Source organism: Erinaceus europaeus, chromosome 13, assembly GCF_950295315.1.
Source record: "Erinaceus europaeus chromosome 13, mEriEur2.1, whole genome shotgun sequence".
Classification (NCBI taxonomy): domain Eukaryota; kingdom Metazoa; phylum Chordata; class Mammalia; order Eulipotyphla; family Erinaceidae; genus Erinaceus; species Erinaceus europaeus.
Window position 1 is genome coordinate 8,689,330 of NC_080174.1, and position 13,049 is coordinate 8,702,378.

Sequence of the window (13,049 nt, forward strand, 5' to 3'; positions counted from 1 at the left end):
TCTCTAAAATAACCGTAGTAATAATAATTGTCATCATCACCTGATGGGGGCAATAGAATCATGAGGGCACAGAACTCCAGTTAAGACTTCGTGGTGGGAAGACCAACGGTAGCGTTAACAGGGTAAGCGCACATGGCAAATCACAAGGACCGGCGTAAGGATCCCGGTTCAGGTCCCCGGCTCCTCACCTGCAGGGGGGTCTCTTCACAAGGGGTGAAGCAGGTCTGCAGGTGTCTGTCATTCTCTCCCCCTCTCTGTCATCCCTCCCTCCCTCTCTCAGTTTCTCTCTGTCCTCTCTAAAAATAACAGCAACAATAACAATAACAATGATGATAAACAACAAGGTCAACAAAAGGGAAAAAAAATAGCCTCCAGGAGCAGTGGATTCGTAGTGCAAGCACCACGCCCCAACAATAACCCTGTAGGAAAAAAAAATACTTGGTGACAATAAAAAAATAAGTAAATAAGTAAAGATAATTAATTAATTAATAAAACAGTAAGGGGACCATGGAGGAACATGCTGAGGGTTCTTGGTCTGATCCCCAATACCACCAATAGCCATGTATTAGAGTGCAGTGACAAAAGGGAGAAAAAATTGTTTTAAAAAAGTAACCGCATAAAAAATAAAATTAAAAAATAATAAAAATAAAGTAATTGCCATGACTAGGGAAATGGCTTAACTGGCAGAGCATAAGGCTCACATGCCCGAGGTTCAGGGTTCAATCCCCAGCACCACATGCACCAGAATGTGCTCTGTAGTCTTTCTCTCTCTGTCTGATAAGAAACTCTCAAGTGAGGGGCCAGGCGGTGGCACACCTGGTTGAGCACACATGCTACAGTGCACAAGGGCCCAGGTTCAAGACCCTAGTCCCTACCTGCAGGGGGAAAGCTTTGTGAGTGGTGAAGCGGGGCTGTCGGTGTCTCTCTGTCTTTCCCTTTCTCTATTACCCCCCTTCCCTCTCGACTTCTGACTACCTGTATCCAATAAATAAAGATAATTTTTTAAAAGTTTTTTAAAAGAAACTCTCGAGTATAATCAATAAGATAAATCTCTACAAATAAGCAGTGTTGGGCAGTGATGCAGCTGGTTAACACGCACCTTACCACGTTCAAGGTTCCAGGTTTGAGCACCTGCTCCCCACCCGCAGGGGGGAAGCTTCATAAGCAGTGATACAGGACTGAGTGTGTCTAGCTTTCTCTCCCTCTCTACCTCTTTCTCCTCTCTCAATTTTTCTGTCTTATCAAATAATAAATAAAAAGAAAAAAAAAAAAACCACACAGCCACAAGGAGCAATGCATTCATCATGCAGGCAACGAGCCCCCAGCAATAGCCCTGGTGGCAGTAAAAACAAACAAACAAAAAACAAGTGAATAAGTTAACAGTTATGGGGCTGGTAAGAGAGCTCACATGGACGGTGTGCTTGCTTTGTCATGAGCATGACAGAGGTTCCATGCTGGCCAGCCCCCACCTTCCTGAAGGTGCTGTGTGATAGCTCCCTGTCTATCTGGAAAATGTCAGTCTAGGTGTGGGAGACAGTATAATGATTCTGGAGAAGAAAAAAAAAAATCTCATCCCAAAGCCTCCAAAGTTCCAGGCTCCATCTCCATCTCCAGCATAAGTCAGAGCTGAGCAGTGCTCTGATGGGGGGGGGGGGAGGAGAGGAGAGGAGGAGTAGAAGAGAGAAAGAAATGGGAAGATGAAAGAGAAAGAAAGGAAAGAAAGAAAGAAAGAAAGAAGGAGAAGGAGAAAAGAAAGGAGAGTAAAAAAGAATGGGGAAAAGGAGGAGGGGAGGAAGGAAAGATGGAAAGAGGGTCAGTCTGGAGTAGTAAAGACCCAGTGATGACCCTCCCCCCAAAAAATAGACAGACGGACAGATAAGTTGATGAGGCTGGGTGGTGGCACACACACTACAGTGCACAAGGACCCAGGCTCAAGCCCATGGTCCCCACCTGCAGCAGGGAAGCTTCATGAGTGGTGAAGCAGGGCTGCAGGTGCCTCTCTCTCTCTCTCTCTCTCTCTCTCTCTCTCTCTGTCTCCTCTCTCTCCCCCCCCTTCCCTCTCAATTTCTCAGTCTCTACTCAACAGACAATAAATATAAATATGAAGCAAAGAGGTCAACACATAAAATGATCGTTACCGCAGGGGGCTCTATTCTTAGACGCAGCAGCAGCAAAGTCTGGTCTCTGTGGAGAAGGAAGCCACCCGCCCTCTGCCCCCCAGCGCCAGGCCCCGGGGTGGCTCTGCCCAGCTTCTGGGCTAAGACACCAGCAGGGGGCGGGCAGGCCGAGGCTGAGGATGCATGAACTCCCCGGGAACTCACCAGGGCGTGGAAGGAGGACACGGACAGCACACCCAGCCTGCCCAGGGCCAGCTTGGAGTGGCGGCTGGCCACGGCCAGAAGGCTCTTGGGGTTGGGCAGCTCCCCGCCCTGCAGGCTGGCGAGGTAGCAGCGCGTGCGGAAGAGGTCGATGTGGAACTTCTCCAGGTTCTGCCCCCACTGCTGGATCTGCAGGCATGAGAAAGGGAGGCAGGAGGCGTTTTCAGGGGTCCAGCTTGGGAGGTGGGGGGGGGGGGTCCTCTCTCACAGACACCAAGGGAAAATCCATGTCAGCCGGGGCTGGGGGGTTGCCACGAGTCCTTCCTTCTCCCCCCAGTTAGAGAAATCAATAATAATAATAATAAAAACATGTCCCGGGGCCAGGCGGTGACACATCTGGTTAAGCGCACACATTACAGTGCACAAGGACTCAGGTTCAAGCCCCTGGTCCCCATCTGCAGGGGAAAAGCCTCACAAGTGATGAAGCAGGGCTGTAGGTCTCTCTTTTGTCTCTCTCTTTCCCCCTCTCTATCTCTCCCTCCACTCTCGATTTCTCTGTCCCTATCCAATTAAAAAAAAAATTTTTTTTGTCAGTGTATAGCACCAAAGTAGAAGACTCTGGGGTGGGGGAGGGGTCAGGTCCTGGAACAGGATGGCAGAGGAGGACCTAGTGGGGGTTGAATTGTTATGTGGGAAACTGGGAAATGTTACACCCGTACAAACTATTGTATTTTACTGTCGACTATAAACCATTAATCCTCCAATAAAGAATTAAAAAAAAAAAATAGCATGCAGAATTCCAGAACATCTCACCCAAAGGACTAAAAGCAGGTACGGACTTGTACGCCCAGGGTCTATCTCACTGTGTCTCAGTACTTTGTATTTATAGCCTCTGAACTTTTGTTTTTTCTTTTTGTTTAACACTTCTTATTATCTTTATTTATTGGATAGAGACAGCCAGAAATTGAGAGGGAAGGGGGTGACAGAAAGGGAGAGAGACAGCTGCAGCCCTGCTTCACCACTCGCAAAGCTTTCCCCCTGCAGATGGGGACCCGGGGCTCGAACCTGAGTCTTTGCGCACTGTAATATGTTCACTCAGCCAGGCGCAGCACCACGCAGTCCCAGGTTTTGTTTTGTTTTTTGTTGTTGATTTCTTCCTTGCCTGTAATGCTTCACGCCTGCCTGAGTCCACCTTTCCGAGTGGACTTTTAAAAAATTTCTCAGGAGGTGGAAAGAGAGAGGGAGAAAGAGATACAGGGAAAAGGAGGAGAGATACCACTGCTCATGAAGCTTCTGACCCTTGGCATGGTGCTTGCTATGGTGGCCAAGGGTTTAAACCCATGTCCTCACACATGGCAAAATGTGTGCTCTGCTAGGGAAGCTATCTCCTGGCCCCAACAGCCTCAGATTTTGACCAGATTAACTGGGCTGCACATTCTAAGAGGTGCAGAGCAATGAGAAGCAAAGAGACTTCAGGACTCAGGGCCATCCGAGTGTTTTAACCCCATTTCAAGTACGCTAGAGTGACTGGGAGGTGGTGTACCCAGTAGAGAGCACGTGTTACAATGCACAAGGACCCAGGTTCAAGACCTTTGTCCCCACTCCAGGGACAAAGATTCACAAGCACTGAAGCAGTGCTGCAGGTATCTCTCTTTCTCTGTCTCCCCCTTTCCTCTCAATTTTTCAGTCTCTAGCCAATAAATAACAACAACAACAATAATAATGATGATGATGTTAGCTCACCAGGTCAAGCTTGCACCTTGGCAAGCTCAAAAGCCTGGGTCTGACCCAGCACCACATGGGCACAACACTGCACTGGGGGAAGCTCTACAGACGCCGGAGCAATTCTGTGGTGATTCTCTCATTCTCTCTTTTTTTCTCTCCCTCTCTAGCTATCTGTCTGAAATAAAAGCAATGAAAAAATCTGCCTGGGGTAGTAGAGTCAGCATCACCACCAAAAAAAAGAAGGGCAGGGGAGATTAAAGATATCAAAAATTAACCGCTGAGTATCTGTTTGGAAATAAGATGATGTAACTAAACAAAAATGTTCCCACCTGCAGGGGGAAAGCTTTGCAAGTGGTGAAGCAGGGCTGCAGGTGTCTCTTCTCTGTCTCTGTCTCTCCCTCTCTATCTCCTCTTTCCCTCTAGATTCCCAGCTGTCTCAATTCAGTAAGTAAATAAAATGATTTGTTTTATTTCTTCATGTATTTGCTAAGACAGAGAGAAATTGAGATGGAAAGAGATGAGAGAGAGGGAGAGAGAGAGAGAGAGAAACCAACAATACTGCTTCACTGCTTACAATGTTGTCCCCTTCCAAGTGGGTACCAGGGGCTCGAACCTGGTTCCTTATGCATGTAGTATATGTGTCCATCCAGGTGCACCATTGCCTGGTCCAAATCATACATATTTTATATAACAGCGCGCGCGCGCACACACACACACACACACACACACACACACACACACACACACACACCGGTTGTCACAGGGGCTTCACAGCTCTGGACTGGTTTTTTCACATAGGAGAGAGGCAGAGATGAAGAGACAAAGAGAAAAAAGAAAAGATACCACAGTACCACAGCTTCCTTCACCTGGTGAACCTGGACCACATGCATACCCACAATCTAGGCGAGCTGTTTCTCCCAGCCTCATATAAGATTATTTACGCATATCCATTATTTATGTGCACGGGGGCTTGAACTCAAGAACTTCCTGTTCAGGGCCGGGTGGTGGCGCACCTGGTTGAGTGCACGTATTACAATGTGCAAGAACCCAGGTTCAAGACCCCGGTCCCCACCTGCAGGAGGAAAGCTTTGTGAGTGGTGAAGTAGGGCTGCAGGTATCTCTCTGTCTTTCTCCCTCTCTATCACCCTCTTGATTTCTTGCTGTCTTTATCCAATAAATAAAGATAATAAAAAATTAAAAAAAAAAAAAAGAACTTCGTGTTTGGCGAGACCCAGGCTCTACCACGTGAGCTCACCACCCCTCCCCCCCACCCCAGTCCCTAGTCTGTACTCAAGAGGAGTTGATAGAGAATTTCCAAAATTCTAGCCTCAGGAAAATGTGCTTAAAGTACGATTGCAGTGTGTTTGTAAGAAGGCCTCCATACAGAACAGAATAACTGAGAATAAAGGGTTAAGAATGTGGAGTGGGGCTGAGAGTGTGCCAGGGTTAGTCTAGTGCAGGCTGGCCTTCACCGGGTGAGCGGGTGAGAACAAGCCAGAGGCGATCAAGGTCAGAGTGAACTCTTACAGAGAAGGCCCCAACGCAGAGCAGAGGGCCAACAAAGTAAGATGTTTGATAGAATAGAAAAAAGGCAAATGTGTCCACCTGTATCCACAGTAACCAAGGTTACTGCCTTTTTTTTTTTTTCTTTTTGCCTCCAGGGTTATTGCTGGGGCTTGGTGCCTGCACTACAAATCCACTGCTCCTGGCGGCCATTCTTTCCATTTTTGTTGTTGTTGGATAGGACTGAGAGAAATTGAGAGAGATGGGGAAGATAGAAAGGCGAAGTAAAAGACATCTTGCAGACCTGCTTCACTGCCTGTGAACTGACCCCCCACACACACACAGGCGGGGAGCCGGGGGCTCGAACCGGGATCCTTGCGCTATTCTATGAGTTTCATACTACATGCGCTACTGCCCGACCCCCTATAGTTTGTCTTTTGTCATGTCAGCTTCTGTAACCCTGACTAGCTCCTGTCCTCCTATCTTGTGCTGAGACTAAATTTGCCTAGACACTGCTCTGCAGCAAAGATAACAGTAACTAGGGCAACCAGACCCCAAGCGATGGGTCCAAGTCCCACCCCTTCACCTGGCAGCCTCTGCTTCTGTAAGGACGCTTTCTGCTCTCAAGCCAGCACACACACCGCAAACCACCATATAAGTTTGTACCGTCCCTCTGTTCGGGGCCGGAGTTATCAGAAAGATCTGAGCTCCTGGTCCCGAGCGCAAGTAAACTTCTTTCCTCCTTCCCCAGGCCGGCTTTAGTCATCTTGATTACTAATAGAGTTCCTTAACAGAATAAGATTTCAACAGGGAGTAGTCACCCAAAGCCCAGCCCCAGAAAACTCGTAATCCTCAGCACGGCCACAAACGCATCGTCAATCTTTCCTCTCTGCTTCGGACAGAGGAGTCATTCTTGAAGGAGCTCGGAAAGGTTCATTTCTCCTTCAGTGTGGGTGGTAGTGGTAGTGAGGGGTGGTGGTGGTGAGGAGGAGCAGATATAAAGCCAAAAGCAGCCAGGGAACAAGTAATATGGGCAAGGGTGATAAGGACATTCCTGCCACACCCAACACTTCCAGAAAAAGAAAAAAAAAATTTTTTTTTTCCTTCTCCCATTTAGTCATTTAATCGTGGTATATGGTCTTTACTCCGTGTCTGGGTTTTGTCCTCAAAGATAAATCAATCTTTCCTTCTTCCCAGCACATGATGCTGGGGTGGTAGTGGTGGTGGTGGTGGTGGTTGGGGAAGGTCTCATGTGACATTTTCTACATAAAACCCAACCTTTGAAAAAGAGCCCAAGGTTAATATGTTAAGAACAGGCATCCTGTGGTCTGGGAGATGGTGCTGAGGGTAAAACATTGGACTCCAGAGCATGAGGTCCTGAGTTCAATTCCTGGCGTTGCCATGTGCCGGAGTGATACTTTCGATTCTTATTCTCTCCTTCCTTCTCTCTCATATTAATAAATAAACTCTTGGGGCCAGGTGGTGGTGCATCTTGCTGAGCACACGTTACAAGGCGCAGGGACCCAGGTTTGAGCCCCCGGTCCCGACCTACGGGGGGGAAAAGCTTTGCAAGTGGTTGAAGCAGGGCTGCAGGTGTCTCTCTGACTCTCTTCCTTTCTATCTCCCCCTTCCCTCTTGATTTCAGGCTGTCTCTCGCCAACAAATAAATAGATGATTAAAAAATCTTAATTACAAAAAGAAAATCTTTTTAAAAAGCAGCTAGATGGGGAGTCGGGCTGTAGCGCAGTGGGTTAAGCGCAGGTGGCGCAAAGTACAAGGACCGGCATAAGGATCCCGGTTCGAACCCCGGCTCCCCACCTGCAGGGGAGTCGCTTCACAGGCGGTGAAGCAGGTCTGCAGGTGTCTATCTTTCTCTCCTCCTCTCTGTCTTCCCCTCCTCTCTCCATTTCTCTCTGTCCTATCCAACAACGACAACAACAATAATAACTACAACAATAAAACAAGGGCAACAAAAGGGAATAAACAAATAAAATAAATATTAAAAAAAAAAAAAGCAGCTAGAGCACAATCATTTCTGTCTTGGATCCACTTTTGCAGTATAACTGACAGGTCACAATATATACATATATAATTTACACATAAAATATATTAATATGTTTTAATTTTTAATTAATTAATCAATTTATGTTCCCTTTTGTTGCCCTTGTTGTTTATTGTTGTTGCTATTGTTGTTGTTATTGCTGGATAGGACAGAGAGAAATTGAGAGTGGAGTGGAGACAGAGAGTGGGGGAGAGAAAGACAGACACCAGCAGACCTGCTTCACCGCCTGTGAAGCGACCCCCCTGCAAGTGGAGAGCCCGGGACTTGAACCGGGATCCTTACATGAGTTAAGTGGCACGTGTGCTTAACCCGCTGCGCTACCGCCTGACTCTCATACATATATTTTAAACCAGAGCACTGTTCAGCTCTGGCACTGAACAGTGGGGTTCCTCTAGGGTTAAAAAGCCTACCTTAGGGGCAGTGGCATACTTGGTTGAGCACATATAATGCACAAGGGCCCAGGTTCAAGCCTCTAGTCCCCAGTGCTTCAGCTTTCTCCCCTTCCCTTCTCTCCTCTCCTCTCCTCTCCTCTCCTCTCCCCTCCCCTCCCCTTCCCTCCCCTCCTCTCCCCCCTCCCCTCCCCTCCCCTCCCCTCTCTCTGCCTCCTCTCTATTTCTCTCTGTCATATCAAATAGAAGAAAAATACAATAGGGGCTGGGTGGTGGCACCCTGGCTGAGCACACAAATCACCACACGTAGCATCTGATCTGAGTTCAAGCCCCTAGTCCCCACCTGCAGGGGGAAGCTTCCAGAGCACTGAAACAAGTCTGCAGGTATCTCTCTTTCTCCCTCTCTTTTTTTGAATTTTATTTATTTTTTCATTATTGGATAGAGACAGAAAGAAATTTAGAGGGGAGAGATAGAGAGGGATAGAGACAAAGAGACACCCGCAGACCTTTCACCCTGCAGGTGGGGACCAGGGGCTTGAACCTGGGCCCTTGTGCAATGTAATGTGTGCGCTTAACCAGGTGCACCACTGCCTGGCCCCCTCTCTGCCTCTCTATCTCCTCTCTCCCTCTAAAATTCTGCCTCTAGCCAATAAGATATAAATTACTAAATATATATATTGTACATTTTATTGGGGAATTAATGTTTTACATTCAACAGTAAATACAATAGTTTGTACATGCATAACATTCCCCAGTTTCCCATATAACAATACAACCCCCACTAAAAATATTTTTAAAAAATAAAGTAACAGTCCAGGTGGTGGCAGCACTGGTTAAGCACATATATTACAGTGCTTAAGGACCAGGGTTCAAGTCCCCAGTCCCCACCTGCAGGGCCAGGAAGGAAGCTTCATGAGTGGTGAAGGGGACTGCAGGTGTCTCTCTGTCTCTCTCCCTCTCTATCTACCCCTTCCCTCTCTATTTATCTCTGTCCTACCAAAATAAATCATTAAGACAAACTTAATAATTTTTTAAAATCCTAATACAATAAGACTAAAATAAAATAAAGCATGAAAAGTAAACAAATAGATTCGACTTCCGGAGGAGGAGCTACGAGCAGCAGATCGCCTTCTCTCCTCTCCTCTCCTCTCCCGGATCAACTAGGAATACCAGAGGAAACCACCCGGACCGAAACAAGACAGGACTAGAATGACCACAGAAACCCAGTAAATCACCCGTGAGTACAAACACGCGTGGCTGGTGACACAGAGAAGAGAGGGGCCTAAGGAGAGATTAAGTGACTGCTAACAGTTCGACAGTTTGTCAGTGGAGAAACCACCTCCAATCTGCTCCACCAACAAGGGGACAGCTGAAGGGAGGAAAGGACTCCCCAGAGACTCACCAAGTGCAACTCTGAGTCTCCATTGCTACTACCCTCAGAATCTGGAGCAGCAACAGGGAGGGACACCAGGGGACAGAGATCTAACCGGGAAACTCAGGAGAAGACCTATACCTTGGTGGCATAGCTGAGGGGCTGTGAAAGTCTCTTTGCATAACCACTGGATTATCTCTGCCACACCCTGCTTTATCTCTTGGTCAGGAGTCAGTGATTAATCTAAGAAGCCTATTGATAGTTTCAAAGCCCTCAGGCTCCCATAGCCTACAGGGGGAAAAAAAAAGGCTTTTACACCACTGAACTCCAACTCAGGGATTGAAAAAACTGTTAACTTATATAAAATGGTTAAAACAACAAGAAAAAATATTGGAGACTCGAACCAGGACAAGAGTCCAGCTAAAAGTCCTCCAGAGGGTGAAGCACAAAACAACAAGTTCAACATCCAAACATTAGCTAAAGAAATAATAACAGGAGTGAGTAAAGAATTTGAAAAAATTGTAATTAGAAATGCAGGAACAACAAATGAGAATATGGAAGAAAATTCTAATTATCTCATGGTTATTAGAGAGCTGAAAGCTGAAATCGCTGAGCTAAGAAGGCAACTAGCTGAACAAGCTAAAACAGTATCAGAGCAGGGCAACAAAATAGATGAACTCCAGAAAACAGTAGAGGGCAGAGAGAATAGAATCAATGAGGCTGAAGACAGAATTAGCAAGATTGAGGATGAATTAGAGACAACTAAAAAAGAAGTAAGAGATCTCAAAAAGAGATTAAGAGATGCTGAAAACAACAACAGAGTCCTATGGGATGACTTCAAAAGAAACAATATACGCATTATTGGCTTACCAGAGGAAGAAAGAGAAGGGGAGGAAGAAAGCATTCTCCAGGCCATAATAGCTGAAAATTTCTCTAGTCTAGACAACACCAAAGACATAAAGATTCAAGAAGCCCAGAGGGTCCCAAACAGAATTAACCCAGACCTAAAGACACCAAGACATGTCATACTTAGATTGGAAAGGAATAAGGATAAAGAAAGGATCCTCAAGGCTGCAAGAGAAAAACAAAGAGTCACCTACAAAGGAAAACCCATAAGATTAGCAGCAGACTTCTCCATACAAACACTACAGGCCAGAAGAGAATGGCAAGATATCTATCGAGTGCTCAATGAGAAAGGCTTTCAGCCAAGAATACTATATCCTGCTAGATTGTCATTCAGACTAGATGGAAGCATCAAAACCTTCTCAGACAAGCAACAGTTGAAGGAAGCAACCATCACCAAGCCTGCCCTGAAAGAAGTTCTGAAAGGTCTCCTATAAACAACCAGACCACCACAAATAGGACATACATCAAAACACTCTAAAACTCTACAAGAATGGCGTTAAAATATCTTCAATCTTTGATATCAATAAATGTCAATGGCCTGAATTCACCTATTAAAAGACACAGAGTAGGAAGATGGATCAGAAAACACAACCCAACAATATGTTGTCTACAGGAAACTCACCTAACGCAACAAGACAAACACAGACTTAAAGTGAAAGGATGGAAAACTATCATTCAAGCCAATGGCCCACAAAAAAGGGCAGGAACAGCTATTCTCATATCTGACATGATAGACTTTAAAATAGATAAGATTAAAAAAGATAGGAATGGACACTACTTAATGCTCAGAGGATCAGTCAATCAAGAGGACTTAACAATTATTAACATCTATGCACCCAATGAGAAGCCATCTAAATACATCAAACTTCTACTGAAAGAGCTACAGCAATATATTAACAGTAACACAATCATAGTAGGGGACTTCAACACCCCACTATCTCAACTTAACAGATCATCCAGGAAGAAAATCAGTAAAGACACAAGGGAGCTAAATGAAGAGATAGATAAACTAGAACTATTGGACATTTTCAGAGTCATTCATCCCAAGAAACTGGAATACACATTTGACTCAAATCCACATGGATCATTCTCAAGGATAGACCATATGTTAGGCCACAAAGACAGCATCAGCCTATTCAAGAGCACTGAAATCATCCCAAGCATCTTCTCAGACCACAGTGGAATTAAACTAACACTTAACAATCAACAAAAGATTAGTAACAGTGACAAAATGTGGAAGCTCAACAGTACACTTCTTAACAACTTCTGGGTCAAAGAGGAAATCAAGGAAGAAATCAAAATGTTTCGAGAGTTCAATGAAAATGAAGACACAAGCTATCAAAATATTTGGGACACAGCTAAAGCAGTCCTAAGAGAGAAGTTCATAGCTATACAAGCACACATTAGGAAATAAGAAAAGGCACAAATAAACAGCCTGATTGCACATCTCAAAGACCTAGAAGAAGAACAACAAAGGAATCCTAAAGCAACCAGAAGGACAGAAATTACTAAAGTTAGGGCAGAAATAAATAACATTGAGAATAGGAAAACCATACAAAAGATCAATGAAAGTAAATGTTGGTTCTTCGAAAGAGTAAACAAAATCGACAAACCTTTAGCCAGACTCACAAAACAAAAAAGGGAGAAGACCCAAATAAATTGGATAGTAAATGAAAGAGGAGAAATCACAACAGACACTGCAGAAATTCAACATATCATGCGAGGCTTCTATGAACAACTATATGCCACCAAGCTAGAGAACCTGGAAGAAATGAATGATTTCCTAGATACCTACCAACTTCCAAAACTAAGTCAAGAGGAAGTGGATAACATGAACAGGCCCATCACAGCTAATGAAATTGAAACAGTTATCAAAAATCTTCCCAAAAATAAAAGTCCTGGACCAGATGGTTTTACAAATGAATTCTACAAAACTTTCAAAGAAGAACTAATACCTCTACTTTTAAAAGTCTTCCAGAAGATTGAAGACACTGGAATACTCCCTGCCAGCTTCTATGAAGCCAACATCACCCTGATACCAAAAGCAGACAGGGACACAACCAAAAAAGAAAACTACAGACCAATATCTCTGATGAACATAGATGCAAAAATATTGAACAAAATTCTAGCCAACCGGATACAGCAGTATATCAAAAAAATTGTTCATCATGACCAAGTGGGGTTTATCCCAGGCATGCAAGGTTGGTTTAATATACGTAAATCAATCAATGTGATCCACCATATCAACAAAAGCAAGACCAAAAACCACATGGTCATATCAATAGATGCAGAGAAAGCCTTTGACAAAATACAACATCCCTTTATGATCAAAACACTACAAAAAATAGGAATAGATGGAAAATTCCTGAAGATAGTGGAGTCTATATATAGCAAACCTACAGCCAACATCATACTCAATGGTGAAAAACTGGAAGCATTTCCCCTCAGATCAGGCACTAGACAGAGCTGCCCACTATCACCATTACTATTCAACATAGTGTTGGAAGTTCTTGCCATAGCAATCAGGCAGGAGCAAGGAATTCAAGGCAACAGATTGGAAGAGAAGAAGTCAAACTCTCCTTATTTGCAGATGACATGATAGTATACATGGAAAAACCTAAGGAATCCATCAAGAAGCTTTTGGAAATCATCAGGCAATACAGTAAGGTGTCAGGCTATAAAATTAACATTCAAAAGTCAGTGGCATTCCTCTATGCAAACACTAAGTTAGAAGAAATTGAAATCCAGAAATCAGTTCCTTTTTCTATAGCAAC

At 44.7% G+C, this 13,049-nt stretch overlaps 1 protein-coding gene across 10 annotated transcripts in view; it reads right to left on the reverse strand.

Annotated features, from left to right (window-relative positions):
• Window positions 1–13,049, reverse strand: part of TIAM2 (TIAM Rac1 associated GEF 2) — a 274,186-nt gene that overhangs the window by 112,600 nt on the left and 148,537 nt on the right. For all 10 annotated transcript variants that reach the window (XM_060205285.1, XM_060205281.1, XM_060205283.1 and 7 more), the window contains one exon: window positions 2,322–2,507. In XM_060205285.1, the coding sequence (XP_060061268.1) occupies window positions 2,322–2,507 (186 nt within the window). The remainder of the gene's footprint in view (window positions 1–2,321; window positions 2,508–13,049) is intronic.